The 19,449-nt window shown below is 40.5% G+C and overlaps 1 protein-coding gene across 4 annotated transcripts in view; it reads right to left on the bottom strand.

Moving 5' to 3' along the window:
- Nucleotides 1–4,164: 4,164 nt before the first annotated feature.
- Nucleotides 4,165–19,449, bottom strand: part of LOC308180299 (uncharacterized protein) — a 33,914-nt gene continuing 18,629 nt past the window's right edge. The window contains exons 2-5 of one of the 4 annotated variants that reach the window (XR_013940874.1): nucleotides 13,091–13,315; nucleotides 9,082–9,182; nucleotides 8,013–8,789; nucleotides 4,165–4,908 (exon numbers count right to left, since the gene is read on the bottom strand). Coding sequence is in view for 2 of the 4 variants with exons in the window: in XM_080561635.1 (XP_080417761.1) it covers nucleotides 4,710–4,908; nucleotides 8,013–8,103; nucleotides 9,082–9,182; nucleotides 13,091–13,203 (504 nt within the window). In the remaining 2 variants the exon portion in view is untranslated. Of the gene's footprint in view, nucleotides 4,909–7,733; nucleotides 8,790–9,081; nucleotides 9,183–13,090; nucleotides 13,316–19,449 lie in introns of those variants that run through there. The other 3 variants (XM_080561635.1, XM_080561636.1, XR_013940875.1) reach the window with 3 other exon arrangements.

Raw genomic sequence — 19,449 nt, 5'->3', positions numbered from 1 at the left:
AACTTGTAGACTCCTAAACTCTTTTAACTACTTTCATACGGAAACCAAACTTTCTTGCACCTTACCATTTTTCAATGCAAACTTACTGATTAGGGTGACATCCCACAGGAACTGTAGTATATCATGTGTCTCTCTGTATCTGAAATGTAAAACTACTAGCATCTTCACTGTATCATCATTTATGCAGATAAGGGAAGTGCAGGAGCTAATCCAGTCTAATGCCATACACCTCCTTACTTCCCAGGGTAAAGCTGATTTTTTCTGTCACAAACCAGGAGACTTCTTTGTCTCTCTGGGCTGAGCTAACAGCATCCTGAGAAACTCTTGAAGAAGCTTCCTGCCATCACCTGTCTGTCAATAGAAAGCACTTTGTGCTTTGCTTTTGTGGTAGAGCTGACTTGTAATATGCCAAACAGCACAGATCAAGAACTCCTTGGTCCTTACTTTTCCTTCTGTCAGGATCAGCAACTTCTGCACAAATCTCTCTAAACATTTGATCATTTTCTAACAATTTCAGTGGCTCTCTGAAAAGCAATCCCTCCATCAACCTCACTTATTTAGCAGGATGTGCTAAGGAAGTGCTTTCATTTTAACTTAGCCTGAAATTCATTACAAATTACTTGTTTTTACTGTCAACAGGGTGTAAAATCTGCATGTGACCTGCCTGCACTGCAGCAGCAGGCAACAGTCTTCACTGCTGCAATAGTCAATTGAAGTTAGGTCACAACAGGTCAGCAAATAATCTCAAAACCATTGAATAATTTAAAGGGTAATTCAGTGGTCAACAAATGTCAGACCTTTATAATTCTGCAAATCATCTCTCCTAATGATCCTTAAGTTGCATTAAGCAATGAATTTTACACAGCTTCCCTATTGACTGTCTGTCCTACATATGTATGAATTTGAGGTGGGTAATTGCATATGCTCCAAGCGTTGTCATGATTTATATGGCAAGGAAGCCAAGATGACTGTTGTCACTTACATTCAAAACAACATGTAACACTGTTCTACTAAAAGGTAATTCAGTAGGTCACCATCTCATGCACACAGAGCCTGACAGTTTGGGGCTGCTCTGTCATTAGGGTTTGTTGGGAACAACTTGTGTTCCCAAGAGCTTCATTTTTGTTTCTTAATTTGCTTTGAAAAAATGAAGCATTATATAAGCATTAAAATCATATGCTGTGTAAGTTATTTAGACTGCACAATGGGTTCTGTCAACTGGTCATTTAATTATGAGCAGAATCTGATTTTTAGAAGTATATTCATCTAGATACACTGACACTGCTCTGACTTCTTAACAAGTCTTTAGTGACCATGCACAATGGTATGTAGAAGTTTCTTTCAATCTTCTTATATTGCCTATTTAAACATCTGAAGTGATCGTGTTCTTTTCCTGTGCATTCTCCCATGTAAAGTCAAGTCTACAACAAGTTGTAGTTCAAAGTGAGGGACATTGGGATACACACAATGAATGGGAAAACCCTGAAAAGAGAAAGTCAGTGATACCATTTCCACCTCAAGCAGAGAAAAGGTGCTAGCCTCGGTGTCTCCTGTGGCCCTAGGCTAAGTACATTATTTCAGTTTAACAGTCAACAGTTCCGATAGCAAGTTATATCTGATCAAAGTAGACATAACTGTCCTATAGTAGTTTTCCTCACCCTAGAAATGCCTACTATCTCACTGGGAAACACAGCATCACCTTCTGAGTTCCTTTCTTCAAAGGCTCATTTTAGACTCCACAAAGCATAGCAGACAGTTCTCTATTATTTTTGTAGTGTTAATCTTACGTTCCCATTGCTACTACAGAACAATGAAATCTAGAGGAAACTAATATATCCACTTATTTAACCTACAAAACTGATGAGCAGATTATCCAAGGTTACTGTACCTGTTTCAGAGATTAAACATCATTTGGAAATCAAAGGGCAACTATTTATCAGCTCCAATGTGTTTGATTCAAAGCTTTGAGCAGGATTGTATTTCTCATGAATATTTGTGTTAATTTCAAAGGCTAGGCTGACAGTGTCCAAAAAGAAAAGTATAGAGGGATGGATTTAAAAAGGATGCTTTTCTTTCCAGAATTGAAAGTTGTCTTAGTTGTCAGTTCCTGGACTGAAAAATACTTCCACGTCCTTGAAGGATCAAGGGCTATCAAAACAGACAAAAAGAAGTTCTGTGGTTTAGTGGCATCACAGTTCACATGGTTCATATTTCTACTAAGCTCACTGTGCTTTTTCACAGACCATGTAGCTTGGGATTGCTTTCAGAGACAAAACTATGCACGGAAGTACAGATTTAGATACAACCCAAGATACATCCACAGATCTTTGGTGCTTCTGAACAATGTGTATTGAATCAAACCCACTTATATTAAAGTATTTAGTACATGTTGTCTTTAGAAATTTTCAAAGGCATCTTTGGGAAGTTGTTATGTGGAAAATTTAAGTAATAACTTTAGACCAGAAGGACAGTGTACCATCTGAAAAAATAAAGTCTAAATACTATCTTATAAGGTGAAGGACTATCTCTCTTGTTTCTACCATAGCAGTATCAGTGAATTCTGTTATTCTAGCAAATGCTGTAAATGAAACATTTTTCAGTTTCTTCTTCATTAAAACAAGTATTTTTGCATTAATCCAGAGCTCCTAATGCAGTGTTGGGGAAAAAAGCAATCTGAAAGAAAGGTCTGAGATGACTTTGTGAGTAGCAGAAAGTGTCTTAAATCCTGAAAGAAAACTGCAGTTTTTACTTGACAAATTATACTAGCTGAGTTGAAAGTCTTGGTCGCTATAGCATATAAAGTAGTGTAAAATTTGTTGGCCAACCATATGCAGTCACAGGGGGTGCTAGAAACCAGTAAGTGTTCATTGTGCTGAAGCGCATCAAAGACCCCTATCTTTGAATCTGTCATGTGCACAGAACATACTAATGAGCAGTGCTATAACCCTTCAGGCAAATCTTTTGTTCAGACTTCTGTATAACAGATTGAACAGTACTGAGACCTTCCAGGGTGCCCTTATAGATATGCATTCCCCTGCCTTCCACTCCTGTGCATTTTTATTGTTTTTTGTTTGTTTGTTTGTTTGTTTTGTAAGGACACAACAGAGGTTTGCAACCTCTTCCTATATGACTGCAGTGCTAGATTCCTGGGAGCAGGGCAGTATGGAAAAGCCTCCCTCCCTGCTCCTACGCGCTGCATCTAGAACTCACAGGAAGAAGAGATGCCACGTAGGCAGTGTCACCCAAGGTATTCCAGTCTGGTGGAAGCTGAATCCCAGACTCAGCCTGAAACAGAGGAGAAAATAATTGTTCCGAATCAGGACACTCTGACCTTTCTTTCTGTCACTATGCAGACTAACATCAAGCATGTGCTTCCTGTTCACACATGCTTCACCTCTGCATAGGGACCATGAGAAACACAGAGGAGATCACAGACCTGGCAGGCACAGTCCTACTCCTTTGAGGCCAATTCCCACTGCAGATGAACAGGGGAAGGCAGTGCCTGGAGTGGACTAAGGGAAAATTCCAAATGCAAGGTGAAGCAGAGACAAATGGTGGCTTAAAGGTAACAACATCAACGTCAGTAAGGAGGGTTGCAAAGAGAACTGCTGTCCCACTGCAGCAGTTATGGAAAACTGTAGCATGTGCCCTGGGGAGAACTGCAGGTGGGCTAGGACATGTCTACTTGTGCGTCTCACTTTAGGTGATGACTTTTGCACAATGCAATTGTCATACTTTAGATCTGCACTTTGTTCTCCACAATGGACTGTTGTGCCAGGTATAGCCACACACGCGCCCTGTGCAATGTAAGGACAAAGCAACAGAGAATTGAATTATTCAATATAGAACAAGGAACAGCACTCTTCAAGAAAAAGGTTCTAGAGTTTCTTCACTTTACCTGCAGGGTCCTCACTGTATGTTTCCCTGACTATAGTGTCACCCGTCTTGACAGAATCCCCTGCAATGCATTCTTCCTAGCACTTCTGAAGTGATGTCTCTGGAGAACTGCAAAATTGTTCAGATGACTCTAAACCCCCCTTAGTGGTTAGTGCTGTGGGACATTAGTTCTGGATGACTAATTATTTGGTTTAAAAACAGTTTTTTTTTTTTTCTTGGGCTATAAAGACAACATGACCACTTTCTGTACTTTTGACCCCAGGGAAAGAAAAGCCACAGATAATAGAATTAAACCCTCATTCACTTGAGATAATATTTGTGTAAGCTCCCTTAGTAAAATGTCATGTACACTGCCAAGTCTGCAGGTTATCACTTCCACAGTTTGAGGATTTGGAGACAGGGCTTGGAACAAGGGGGTATTTGGGGGAAAGCTCTGAGAATTATAAGGGCTGTAACCATAGAACATTTTTCCTACTCAGCCCAATGTTTCCTTCAAGACTTGAGCTCAGACAAAATAACGGTTAGGATATTTTTTATTGGCCCAACACAGAAATATTATATAAGGTTTCAAGGCCACACAGATGATTTTCCCCCTTTTTAGTAAGGTTCTCTGTAGACCTTGCAGGGAGAAAAATTAACACTTTCAGTTGTGATTCCAATTGTGTTCTTCTTTCCAGGAATTATTTTAAAATTCTAAGCACCAAGAAGCAAGAGTGCAAGTCCTCCCCATCAACACTCAGAGCTTTCTCCTTATAACTCTGAAATCTCACCAACAATAATAAAGCTTCTTGGCTAAGTGTTAGTTTGAGATGTCATTCCATTCCAGAGAAGAAATGAGCTCTCCCTCCCTTTTCCTGCTGCAGCCCTGTTGTGTTTGGATGCCCATACGGTTTTAGGTAACCAAGATCAGATTCTTCTGTAACTTGGGAGCCAATCCTTCCATTGACTTCTCCCTTCTGCATTATGCATTGCTCCTTAAAACAGCATTCTATGCAAATTGCGGTACATATTCTGTAAAAAAACACCAGTAAAGAGAGAATTTCAAACTCTTTTTGGCATAGGTAGTACTCTTAGCAAGTTGTGCAGTCTGGTAATACACAGCTTTTTGGTTTGACTTCTCCATAAGGAAATGGGGGTTCAGAAATGTAGCTTCAAAAAGTACAAGCCCATTCTTGAAAAATTCACATCACTGGTACTTCTTAACTGCAGAACACAGCTCTAACCTTTTCTATAAAGGTGTTTAAACTGCCAATTATTATTACACCCATCCTTTATCAAACCTGAATACACTTTTGTTGGATGTACTTGTTCATTTGGCAGATCTATCACAGTATAATGTTGTCTTCCTTAATTCACAGCTCGCCACTTTTTCTGTCCCCCCCCCAACCCCCCCCCCCCCCTTCCTTTTTTTTTTTGATACCATGTAGGAATTATACAGGCAAACCACGCTGTCTCTCCACATACAAAGCTGGCTTTTGTGGGTAGGCCAGAGAAGTCTGCTGGCTCCAGCCGAAGGAAAACAAGAAACAAAGAAAATATTAGCCCTGCTTTGTGTCATGTGCTTTGGTGTCCTGTTATAAAACAGTCAACAGTGGAAATCAGAGTCCCCACATGATGCCACAACTGAGACACGATACATATGCAGGTGGTGTTTTAGTAGATATATGCATATATGGATTCTCCTTCATTCGGCATCCCTCTTATGAATCAGTGTCTGACTTGAGCAGTTCCAGGATGTTTGCCTGAAATACTTGCCCAAAAACAATGAGAAAATTGAACTGTAAATAAACTCTGGGAATGAAATGGACAACGGTGTGATGAAGAACATTTGGAGAAAGCAAATAAAGAACTTATATTGTTATGACTGAGCTGCAGAATTCTGGGAGTAGAACAACATGAGAAATATTTGAAGTAGTAAGATCCTGAACTAATTCTTCTTAGGCCTTCCTGGAGTTTATTATGTTTCTGGTGGTGACCAGTTCACTGCCAAAAAGCAGTATGACCTCATAAACAGGATACTGGCTTTGCTGCTCATAGCCAAGTTAAGATCAGAAGCACAACCAACCCAAAAGTGACCTGGAACTAACTTTTATTCATTTCCATGGGCAGCAGGTACTTGTCCGCTAAGATAGGCATAGTTAAAGTTCTGGGGCAGTGGCAGCTGGAGCCTTTACTTTCCATTTGTCTACTTGCCATTGTTTCTACCCATTATGTGGACTGTGTACTCCAAAACATTTTTGCAGTGACTTTTTAATACATATGTATGTATAGGTGAACATACACAGATATATATGTCTGGCTTTATCTCAGGAATCTGGGTAGGTGTTAAGTGGAATTATAGGTTCTGCATCACTTCTATTAATCCAATTTATACTTTGCACATAGCCCAGCACTGCACCCCAAAATAATCAGTAGGTACAAGAGTCTCTGTAATCTGAAAGGACAGATATACAGTAAATAGACCACAGCAAAGGACATAAGAATGCACCTGTAGTTACTTAGTGTATGCTATGCTATGCTTATTGTAATATCAAGAAATACAATAATTCCTCACTAAAAAGATAAAGACTAAAGTTTGTTTGAATACCAATCTTAAAAAAAAAAAAAAAAAAACAAACTTATAAAATTCCAACAGCAATTTTAGCATACTATTTTAAAAATCTTATGGTTAGTAAAGCCTTTCAAATTCCACATGAAGAGGAATACCCAGCCAAAATCCCAGAGAACAGTTGTAGATAATTTATAGTTGTTTTACTGCATGATCAGATTTCCAAGAATTTCCACTACACATCTTCTGTTCTCCCCCAAACCCCACCCCAGAAAAGTAAAGGAACGATGGGTCTTCAGTTTTTCTGATATCCCAGATATCTAATATTGAGCAATATGCAGGATCCAGAAAAAAATAATAATAAAAAAATCCTACAAGTCTTTTTTCAGCTGTAAAAATGCTACAGAGGATACAAACACTATTTCTTCCCTTTTGCAGGACACTTATAATAGACAAGCTGCTCGTGATGCATCCCATGCTGGGACCAGCTATAAGCCATGCATCTGCTGATTTTAGGAATAAAAGAGCTAGTCCATAAAATGTGGAATCAGAGGAGTGGCCTCAGGGGCATATTGGTGCATTACATCTGTGAGATCAGAGTGTTTCACCAAAAGATATATATTGTTACAGGAAAAGGGGCTTCCATGCTTTTTGATTCTGTCATTATTTATTGTTTGCATTGTTCGTTCTGTTATGCTAGATCACACAGCAGGGGTAACTTGAGAGAAGGCCCTGCATCTTGCTCTGGAGCTTACATTGTTTGTCACTGCAAAGGAAACTTTTGCTATTTGAGTAACTCGTGTGCAAAAACATTTAAGCTGTTGCTCATCTAAGATCCTCTGGCCTCCTGTCAAGTGTAAAAAAACATTCAGTTTAGGAATAACCTTACACACAGTAATATTTCCCCTGTGTCTCTTTCTCTTTTCCTTCTCTCTAGAGAGACGTTCAGGAAACAAGGTCTTTGCAAGTAGCACTATTGTTAACTATCCTAGAAAATCCTTTTTACAAAGAAAGAGGATTTCAAATAGTTTTTCTCACAGTAGTTATTATGACCATAATCTGTAATTCAATATTTATATCATTACTTTTCTAACTAAAGAATTATTTAAAGCAAGGTTTAGTCAGCATGAAATAGAAAGGCTAAATTGATTTCTTTCTTAATAAGGATACTTTACAAATGAAGATCACTATTTTTTCAGTGCCAGAAGTGCCACAAGCACATACTTTGCATGGTCAGTATGACTATGATTACAGGAGATGACAACAGCAAGAGACAAAGGAAGATGGGGAATACCAGAATAAGTCTCATTTTAACTCTATTATAAAGTACTATGTTCGATTGCAAAAAAATCAGGGAAATCCTCTGTGTTTACAAAAGAATTGTCCTGCAGTAGGACTCCACTGCTGTGGAGCACATCAGATGGAGGACTTGGCCCTGTGGCTGCGCACCCGAGGGTCTGTCAGGCATGAGATGAACCCACTGGGCAGCTAAGGCAGCAAGTGGATTGTACTTGTGTTTTGATAAAAGTTCAAAAAAAAATGCAGAATACTTCCATACTTTCCGTACCTTAGTGATTTTCTCTGATGCTCTTTCACCACGTTTGAACTTTGAACCCACTCTTTGAACTTAGATACTGGAATAAAGTATCCAGCCTCAGCTGCAACACCAAACACAGAGAAAATAAAAATTACCCATTTCCGCTCCAGAATTCAGGTTTAATATCTGTCATGTTTGGCATGCTTATGATATTCTGGTTTCCTGAACAACATTTCAGATGGTACCAAAACAAATGATGTATGAGTGTTCTGCCCACTTTGGTACTCTACCAACACAGAGCACAGTAACTGCCATGGCAGAGCAGCTAAGGCTCCATATACTCCAAATGTATCCTGCCCAGCTACAGTCACTACAAATGCTAAGGGGAAATATATATACCAGCCTTCCCCAGAATAAATTCCCATTTCAATTCAACCATCAATTAGGGATTTCCATGTTTTCTCATCAAATAAATAAATAAAATTCTGAGATGGTTGACACTGTTTTTAAAACCCAGGAAATAAGCATTAACAACAACTTTGCCCTTTACCTTCTTATTGACTGGATCTCACATCAGTTGATGTAGCTCTGTAGTCCTGTGACTGATGCCAGGCTCACAGGTCTGTAAATTATCTGGCTTATCCCACTTATTTATCTTTTTCCATGTTAGTATAGTGCCTCCTTGCTTCCACCTTCAGGTACTTCCCTACAGTGCTTATCATGGCTATTCAATCAGTGCTGAGTGCTTCGTCCTGGCTTAGCATTTGAATCAAGTATTTGACATGTAAACTTCCAGGCAAGTCTTTGCTAAACAGTTTGATAGAGCAAGACAAGAAGAGGGAGGAATGATGACTAGGACACTGAGTGACGTTGCCATACACACAACCTAATTTAACCTTAGACCCAAACACAGTTCTAGCTCTCACCCCATTTAATATTAACAAAGGGCAAATAACCATTCCACTCTGCTCAGATATTAATTACTGGAAGTCCATAGGCCCTGGGAGGAACTACTAACTAGCTGACATTTATCAGTCTTAATTATTTACTAGATACAACTGAAAACTTTGACATTTATAAAGCAAGAGCCAGTGACTACCTGCCTTTCCCATATGATTAGCAGTGGATGGATTTCCTAAGCTTTTTCTTCTGTACAGTTTTCTCCATTGCATAAGCTCATAAGCATCTCGTTCATTAGTTCTGTCAGTTTAAAAATAAATAAATAAATAAATAAGAAACAGCTTGTATTAATTATTTATTAAACCATCTCATGGGATTTATATCCAGGAGTAGAAATATGTCTCTTTAGATTGAGGTGCCTGTACACATTCCTGTAGTCTGATTTGCAGCTTACTGCTAAGTGCCATTTAGTCTTCTGCACGCTCTGTGAATTGGTCTGATACCTACCTTTTCTGAAGCTGGCTCTAATCATCAGGCTGGGCAATATGTTTCTGCTTAATAACTTCACACATACAAGCAGCCTTGTCCAAAAGGCAGAGCAGCACTGAGTGGCAAGCAGAGATGGATTCCGCATGTTGAGGGGTGTCACTTTTACTTGCCAAATCAATACCACATTTCCCTCCTTATCTTGAAAGCTATGGGAGGACAAATTACATTAGCATGGATCTCTGCTTTGGCTCCCACCATGCTCCTGCAGAACAGCAGGCTATAGTTTTATGAACCTTTGCCCTTATATGCTGTCAGTCAGCTATTGGAAAGGATGTGGCAGGCTTGAATATGCTTAGCTAGAACATGTTTTGGGTGTTTTTTGTGGCTAAAATGTGGAGGTAGTAGCTGCATGCACACTGAGGAAGCAACTGTGAATCTTACTGCTGGAGTGTGGTCCCTGTTGGTTTCAGTTGGCTGATGACAGATGAGACCAGTCTCTCCTGAAGCCGATAGGACTAGAAATATTATCTCTGTTCTACCTCTTCTATTTTTGGCTCCTCAGAAAGTCTACTTATAGTTCAAGTTTGGATTTCTGAATAGGAATTCATAGTTTTTCTCAAAATCAGCAGAAAATACACAGAATAAGGTTACTATAAAATAGCTAAATCTAATATACTGGTTTCTTTTTTTGCAGGAAGACTTACTATACAAATTTGTTAGCATTATCTAGAACATGCATGGACAAGATGATCCCAAGAGTGAACTTGGATTTTCACCATTAAAAACAAAGCAGACAAAGATTGCTCTTCGGGGTTAAATCAGTCAAATAGAGGATACGAAACGGCCTAAACGATCAGCTATCATAAAGATATGGGGAAGGAAAGTGCTGTTGAATATACTTGGAATTGATCAGTAAAATGAAATAAGAGGTGACCAAGTCTGATGAGGACATTGAATTTTCCATAATAACAATCTGGAAAGGTTCTTGGTATCACTATAGATATTGTTTTACAAAAGCCACCTTGATGTTTCTCATAGGTGAAAAAAAGCAAGTGGAATATTGGGAAAGGCATAGCAAACAAATGGAATATAATTAATTATACACCCCTGTCTGCAATGGTGTCTGCAGATTCAGCTTCCCTACCTCAAAAACTTAACACTGAGAGTGAGAGAAAGAGATGTTGAAGACTTAGACTATGGATTTTACTTTCTAAGAGATATAAATGAGTGGAGATGTGATAAAGATTTAATAGTCATTATTATTTGCAATACCACAACCAAGGAGTACCAAGTGAAATTATTGGGTAGTAAGTTTAAACTAGTTATTTATTCACACAGCTTGCGATTAAACTAGTAAATAAACTATCGTAGAGGCCCAAAATACACCTGGGCTTAAATGTTCAGAGACATTTACAGGGGAGAGCCTACCAGTCAAAGAGGCTGGTGTCCTAAACTACATGAACAATTAAGAGGTTGCCCAGAGAAGTTGTAGAGTCTCCTTCCCTAGAGATCTTCAAAAGCTGCCTGAACATGGTCCCAGGCAATCTGCTCCAGGTGGCCCTGCTTGAGCAGGGGGTCGTACCAGATGACCTCCAGAGGTCCCTTCCAACCCTAACCATTCTGTTATTCCGTGATTCTGAATTAAAGAATCATAGCATACTATATTCCTTTCCAAGCATTGTGCCCTGCCTGAGACAACATACTGAGCCAGGCAGATCTCTGTTCTTGCATACTTCTAGCAATACTTTTTCACATTAATGACTTGCTATAAAGAATTCTTGATAGTTTTTAAAAAGTGGAAATTAACATTCTGTATCAGTTTGTGACTGAAGGAATATAAGTGGATGTTCTCTCTTAGTGATGCTTTCTCAAAGTCACAATATATGCAGACAATTCCTAAACAATGCTTCACAAAAAGTATGTGAGGCTCCCAGGTATTTCAACTCCTTTTATAACAGCAAGGACAGCCTACCCTGACGTCTTCCCTCATATTAAGTATATTCTTATTAATGAGAAATAAATTCATAAATACTTTTATGTTGCTTTTTGTTTATGTCTATGCCTCAGAGATTGCAATGCTTCTTACATATATTATCACTGTGTTTTGTTTTATAAACAAAACATAGTCATTTGTATAGTGTCTATCACAAAGTTAAAGTGGCAGAATTAATGACTTCTGATTAATTAATTATACTGACATCATCTACCTGGACTTGTGCAAAGCATTTGACACTCTCTCCCATGATATGCTTGTCTCCAAATCGGACAGACATGAATTTGATGGATGGACTACTCAGTGGGTAAGGAATTGGCTGGATGGTCGCACTCAAAGAGCTGTGGTCAACAGCTCAGTGTCCAAGCGGAAATCAGTAATGAGTGGTACTCCTCAGGGGTCGGGATTGGGACTGGCGCTATTTAACATCTTTGTCAGTGATGTGGACTGTGGGATTGAGTGCACCGTCTGCAAGTTTGATGATGACACCAAGCTGTGTGGTGTGGTTGACAAGCTGGAGGACAGGGATGCCATCCAGAGGGTCCTTGACAAGGCTCGAGAGATGGGCCTGTGTGAACCTCATGAAGTTCAACAAGGCCAAGTGAAAGGTTCTGCATCTGGTCTGGGGCAATCCTATGCACAAATACAGGCTGGGCAGAGAATGGATTGAGAGCAGCCCTGATGAAAAGGACCTGGGGGTACTGATTGATGAGAAGCTCAACATGAGCCAGCAATGTGCACTTGCAGCCCAGAGAGGCAACCAACCCCTGAGCTGCATCAAAAGCAGCATGGCCAGCAGGTCAAAGGAGGTGCTTCCCCTCTGCTCTGCTCTTCTCTCAGACCCCACCTAGAGTACTGCATTCAGCTTTGGGTTCCCAGGTATAAGAAAGACATGGATGTATTAGAACAAGTCCAGAGGAGGGCTACAAAGATGATCAGAGGGCCAGAGCAACTCTCCTATGAAGACAGGCTGAGAGAGCTGGTTTTCTTCAGCTTAGAGAAGAGAAAGCTCTGGGGAGACCTTATTACAACTTTCCAACACCTAACGGGGGCCTACAGGAAAGCTGGGGAGAGACTCTTTGTCATGGAGTGTAGTGAGAGGACAAGGAGAAATGGTTTTAAACTAAAAAAAGGTAGATTTAGATTAGATATTAGGAAGAAATTCTTTACTATGAGGGTGGTGATGCACTAGAACAAGTTGCCCAGAAAAGTCATGGATGCTCCATCCCTGGAAGTGTTTAAGGCCAGGCTGGATGGGGCTTTGAGCAAACTGGTCTAGTGGTAGGTGTTCCTCCCCATGGCAATGGGACTGGAATTAGATGATCCTTAAAGTCTGTTCCAACCCAAACCATTCTGTGATTCTATGAATCTATTTCTATGGTAAACGTGTACATGTGTCCTTTGCTGTCCTGAATGGATAACAGATGGGAAGAGCCTTGGTGCAGCTGCAAAGTAGGTTTGCATAGGTGGGAAATAATGGTTACATCTGAGATGAGGCTACTTCTGTCCCTGATAACTTTGCTTGGATCTGTTTCTAAGGCATGTAACATGTAATAATTACGACTACTCTAACAACAGTTTGCTAGTGGTTCCACTCATTACTAGTTATTGAGGACATGGTTGGATAGGTGGATGGAATGAAAAAACTGACCAAGACCAAATGCAGTTTTGAGTTTGACAAATATCTAACAGAATCAACAAGTAAGCAATGACACAGAGCACTCACCCTTTGCTGTGCCAAAAGCATGTCTTGGAGCAGCTGTGTTCCTCCTGTCCTTCCTGCAGAACACCACCGCTCCAGGTATCAGCAAGGCATCCTGTCCCACACCCCACCTGCATTCATTCATTTAAGGGAAGGACGTATACACATTTCATAAGACTATGCAGTCCTGTAGGTATGTGCTGCACTACTTAAAAGGTTAACAGTGCAGTGTTCTTTTGTAAATGCCTCCTATAGGATAGAGAGGAAAGCAAAAATTGGAAGGGATTAGACATTAGAGAATGACCAACTTGCTGTATTTATTAATGGTAATGGGGACTTGACTATAGCAAAACGTTTATGTGGTCAGACCTGCACAACTTTGCTAGGGAACAAGTGGCCAAGGAGACAAAACTGATGAGAATGAACAGTACAGCATGGTACATCCTGCAGCCTACAGTTTTCTGAGGAATAAAAACCTGAAATCACTAGCCATGTGCAACAAAATAGCTGTGAATACGAGATACTTTGTGTGGACTAGTCTTCCTATAAAAATGGAAATGGAACCATTAACTGCAGAAGGCTTCTTGAATTAAGTAATTTTTTTCTGTTTTATTTCTGTTAATAACTTGTGGTTTGTTTATTTTTTTCAGGGGGAGAGTGTGCGTGACCTATAGATTGGAACCTTTTAAGACTCTCCTGCTCATCTTTGACCATGAGCCAGCAGTGTGCCCTGGTGGCCAAGAAGGCCAATGGGATCATGGCGTGCGTTAAAAGGAGCATGGCCAGCAGGTCAAGGGAGGTGATCCTCCCCCTCTACTCTGCCCTGGTCAGGCCTCACCTGGAGTACTGTGTCCAGTTCTGGGCTCCCCGGTACAAAAAAGACAGGGATCTCCTGGAAAGAGGCCAGCAGAGGGCAACAAAGATGATACGGGGCCTGGAGCATCTTCCCTGTGAGGAAAGGCTGAGACACCTGGGTCTGTTCAGCCTGGAGAAAAGAAGACTGAGAGGGGAATCTCATCAATGTGTATAAATACCTGAGGTGTGGGACACAGAGGGATTTGGCCAACCTCTTTTCAGTGGTTTGTGGGGACAGGACAAGGGTCAATGGCCACAAAATGGATCACAGGAAGTTCTGCGCCAACATGCAAAAGAATTTCTTCACGGTAAGAGTGACGGAGCACTGGAACAGGCTGCCCAGGGAGGTTGTGGAGTCTCCTTCTCTGGAGATATTCAAGGCCTGTCTGGATGCCTACTTGGGCAGCCTGCTCTAGGGAACCTGCTTTGGCAGGGGGGTTGGACCCAATGATCTCTTGAGGTCCCTTCCAACCCCTACAATTCTGTGATTCTGTGATCTTTCCTGAAAAGCTTTAGGTTGTCCCATTCAGCGCTGGCTGGATTATACCATACTAAACGTTACAACCCAGAGAAACCCTGTCACTTCTACCCCACATTCAAAGTCCTTAGAAGACAGAGGTGTCAGTACAGTTTGTTCCCAAACAAAGAGAGAAAAGAAAAAGGTTAGACTGAATTCAGTTATGCCTCTTAAAGCATGGCAAAGCCAGCAATTGTCATTGAAAAAGTAGGTGCCTTACCAAGCTGGTGGTTCTGGAGGCACTGAGCCTGTGGAATCTGGCATCAGGGGAAGCATGATCACCAGCTGTCATTGGTGCACACCTGAAACTGCTGCCCAGTATGCAAACAAGTTGGTGTATACCTTATACCTTCATTGGGTACAGTACAGAAAAAGCATCAGATAGGCAAGTGGATATGGAGACTATGTAAAATGCCCAGTACAGTGCAAATCAGGTAGTTCTGTGCTATGGATCTAGTTGGTAAGTATGATGGTTTCTACATAGAAAGTATTGTCAGTGTTACTTCCTTTAATTCTTTTGTGCAGTTCTTGGCGTCTAAAAATGGAGCTTGTAAATAAGATGCCAAAGCAAGCTTCATCTCTGTAAACCCAGATCAAGTGAGTATATCCTGAAGATTAACAAAGAAATGTTCTCCGTAGGGATGCTCTTGGAGTGACCCAAAACACACACTAATTCTGTTTTATTTGTTTGTTCCGACCTTTGTTAAAGTCACACATTTTTATGATGGAGAAGATTGTGAGGAGCAGGTAAAGAGCATAAGTGACCATCATGCTGGACTGACAGTAGTGTCTCTCAGGTCAGGGAACTTTTCACAGGTAAGATTTGTTGATCAAGGGCTTCTTAGTGGTGCCAGACATGAAATCAAACAAGGGCCTATTTGAGTTGGAGTAATCAGCTAGACACTATACAGGAAAGCCACATGTGCATTAGTAAAACACTGCTGGCACTGAGGACAGCTGGAACAGAGCCACCAATCTCTATATTATTCATCTCAGTCTGCTGAAAGGTTGGCCACATGGCAAGCATATACTGGGAAAGGTTTCAAACTTGGATTAACTTCCAAACCATGTCTGGGAATTAACTGGAGAATGCTAACTAGCCTAAGTGAAAATTGGACCAAGGATGGATGATGTTAGCATTTTGACAGTAGACGAAAATGAATTCCAGCACCCTGAAGTGTTTAAATACTAGCATAAACGTAGCTTGTATAGGGACTTTACATGGCCTGTCATTTCTCTTGGAAACTGGGACTCCACTGCATCAGGCTGCTAAGCGTCATCCTCCTTCCAGAGGCAGCTGTGGGTACCTCTTGAAAGCATGTACTTCTCCCATCATTGACTTTGTTCTCAGCCACAGTGCAGCTGACTATAGTTGTGCTCAGTGATATCTTCCAGGAAGAATCTTTGCCTTCAGTGAATATGAAAGATGAGTGTGATTCTTGAAGGCTATGGGTGTGTTGTGGGATGGAACCATTTCAGGTTGAAAACTCTTGTTGGAAACTGTGTGTAGAGTTAAAGGTTAAACATAAACTTATATTTTGCAGAACAGCTTCTCCTGCACTAACTTGTCAAATATTGACTTTGGGGTCCTATATTTCCCATATTCAATTGATTTTAGGTCAGAGGTTGGACTAGGTGATCTTGGAGGTCTCTTCCAACCTAGACGATTCTGTGATTCTGTGATCTCATATATTCTGCAAAATTAAGATTTTAAAAGCTGGTTTAGGTGGCTGTGATGTCACCAGGAAAATTATAGAAAATCCTAACCCCAAGTCCTGACTGAAATAGCAAACAGGAAACGGTATCTAGTTTTTTCTTTTAAGATGCATTTACCTTAAATGCCAGATAGATAAGAAACATCTGGGATCTTATACTGGATTAGGACTTTTTGTGTTTATTGTATAAGTTTGTAAACCACATTTGAAGGTACTAGTTTTTCCAAAACAAATATGGATGCCTGAATATACCACTATAGATTTCACTGAAGCGATTCATTAATAGTCTGAAAAGAAAACACATTAGTCAATGCCTCCTTTAACACAAATGCTACCTAAGACTTGAAGAGTGCATATATATGCTGGATATTAAGTTGGACAGCCAGCAAACTAGTCTGAGAATACAATTGCAGCAGGGTAAAATATGGAAAAATAGTCTGTACACCACAGCCTCATCACCTATAGGGACATATCACATCTGCCAGCCCTAATCCATTCCAAAAATCAGTGCTGAAAATGACAAATCCCTTCTGGGATTTAAGTAAAGAAATTAGATGCAGAAAGAGAACTACATCCATTTTGCAATGATGAGTACCAGGTCATTGGTCCTTATATTTTTGTAAAGAAAACCTTCCTGAGATGGTTATTCTCATGAACAGCCAAAACAGACATCCTTTTGACAATATAATTTGAAACTCCAGAAACTTAGTTCAGAATCAATCCCCTGTTCACATACAATCTTTATTTACATGGTTTGTGGGTTGGGGGGGGTGGGGGGGTGCTGTTTTTGCTGTTAAGTTTTTTTCTTAGCTCGAATTTTACAGCACTACAAGAAAAAAACTAACTCAGTATTGATCCTCGAAGGTTAAGAACTTGGTGCACTTAAATTATTCTAACCCAGAGAATTTGAAATTTATAGTCCCTCTTGAACCTTCCTGCCTCACCAGCTTCCTTGGGAGGACCCTGCTGCAGGCTGCACGCCAACTGCAGTAAAATTTAAAGAGGTGAGAGAGAAACTTCCCAGAAAATATAAACATTTCATGGAAATGAAATAAGTCTTCTCTTATAGGAACTCACCTCAGCAAGCTTTAGATAAATGGAAAGGTATTCAGAATTGTAAGTAGATATAAAGTGTGGTGTTTCAGATACATTTGTTTATGAGCAATGCAGAAATAAGCATTGTCTTAAGATGACAGAGTCACACAACAAAGGGCTGTCAGTCCCCTTCCCCCTCCCTGTCCCAGGGTCAGCCGTGAGCACTAAAAGCACACACTGCAGAGTCAACTGGCTCTGGTTTATGCGTCCCTCTAGAATGGATGGCAGCCACACACACCTTTGCAGGAACAAATCCACTGCTCACTGCAGTCACAACACTTGAACTTATGACATCAATACACCCTGTAAGGGATCTGAAATATTCCCCAAGTTCAGAGATAGGAAATTCAGAATAATAGCAATGAACAAGGCACTGGAAAGTACTTTCCTTCTGTGTCCAAGGTCTCTAGCTGACACAACACAGAAGGCTCACATGACGGAACAATAACAACAACAGCAGAGAGAAATAAAGTGTGAGCATTAGAAGGGCTGTAAATTCCTCAGCCCCACTAGCTGGGCACTGACTTTGGAGGTCTACTTGTCTTTCAGCTTCCCGTGACCTATATTTCCTCAGAAATCTCGCTGTGTTTGTGGAGGGTCTGGGAAGCTGCTAGGAAAACAACTTGCTGGAAGCAAGAATGGGATTTCAGATGGTACTTTTTGCTTGGGAAGATACTAGAAAATTCAAGGCCAGCAGCAGTTCAGAAAACCAAAGGGGTTGATGTACATCTAGCGCTGCTCTCTTTCTGAAGATCTCTGTCATAACCTCAGAATCAGTCTCCTAAATGGATGTAAACATGTCTCTTTTGCCTATCCTTCCCACATGGCCAATTGTTCATGCAGCACTGACTTATGCAAAGATGATGGATAAATATAACGTAGGTGTGTCCCACCCAACTGCATGGATTCATTGCTCAGCAGCTGGATGTTTGCTCACATGGCAGTCTGTCATGTGAGCAAATCAGCAGATTTTCCTTTTAAATGGCTAACTGACTCCAAAGTGTACCCACAAGAAACCACATGCTCACTTCTGCACATGCACAGAAAAAATATTAGAAAAAAATATACCTTTATAAGGCTTGTCACATTCTGTGCTTTAATAGGAAATAAAGAAAGGGAAATCTGATGCACAGGACAAATCACATATTTTTTACCAACTGTTCCCCGGTTCTTAAAATCATTTAGTAAACTCTCTGCAGTTTAATCCTTCTAAGGTTCCCTGTGTGACCCACTGAATTTTAACTCTATGCTACCACTGCAGATAGTCCTTATGTGGATGTGTTTCTATGAGAGTGAACATCAGCAAAGGCAAAGAAGTGATACTGCACTCCAAGATGCTGTTGAGTGTCAGGGAACAGGTGCTAGGCATGTTTCTAACACATAAAGCAAGGTAATTGTTGTCCTTCAAATGCCAAACAGGAATATCAAATAAGGAAGAAAGAGGGCAGAAGCTCTGAACTGGGGAGACAACCATGAGTTCTGCTGTGGGGCCATTATCACGCTCTCCATAGTGTCTCATCCAAATTCGAATGAAATTATCTGAATTGACTTTGTTTTCAGTTGACTTTGGCTCAAGCCCTTTTTCTCTGTGATCCTTGGTTCCTGTTCAGTCAAGCAACACCAGTTTCCCTCTAACTTGTTGTCTCCTCTATTTAGCTGTGCACCACAGGACAAGGGACTGCCTATTATTCCCATGTTGCAACCATCCAAGGTCCCTTCATCCCAGTCAGGCCACGAATTCTGACTTTAGTATGATTGCCTCTAGTACCTTATGACAACTGATTAGGCCACGAAACCTATGTTAACTACGTAAAATGCAAAGAAGCAAAAAGTTACAAAGCCCAGCATTTCCACAGGTTGTAACTGGCTGGAATGGTTTCTGAGGTTGGATTTTCCTTTCTTAGTTGCTTCTACTGAAATGTAAAAACATGATTCACTTAGAAACATAAATCCATGCGTCATTCGTGCATAGGAAATACACTCTCTGATTATTCAGCTCATATTTTTTCTAGAGGTTCATTTTGTTTCCTCTTTGAATGTTTGTTTCTTACATGCCAGCCAGCCAGCCTCAGACAAGTTCTTGCTCAGCCGTTGAAAGCTGGACTCATGTTTACTGATATCAGCAAGAGTTTTGAGAAATTTACTTTTAAAGGAGTTTTAAAAGACAATAAGCAGCAAGCTTAAAGAAAAATTGTCAAATC

Source organism: Anser brachyrhynchus, assembly GCF_964034855.1.
Source record: "Anser brachyrhynchus genome assembly, chromosome: 19".
NCBI classification, from domain to species: domain Eukaryota; kingdom Metazoa; phylum Chordata; class Aves; order Anseriformes; family Anatidae; genus Anser; species Anser brachyrhynchus.
This window is presented reverse-complemented; position numbering and strand designations above follow the sequence as displayed.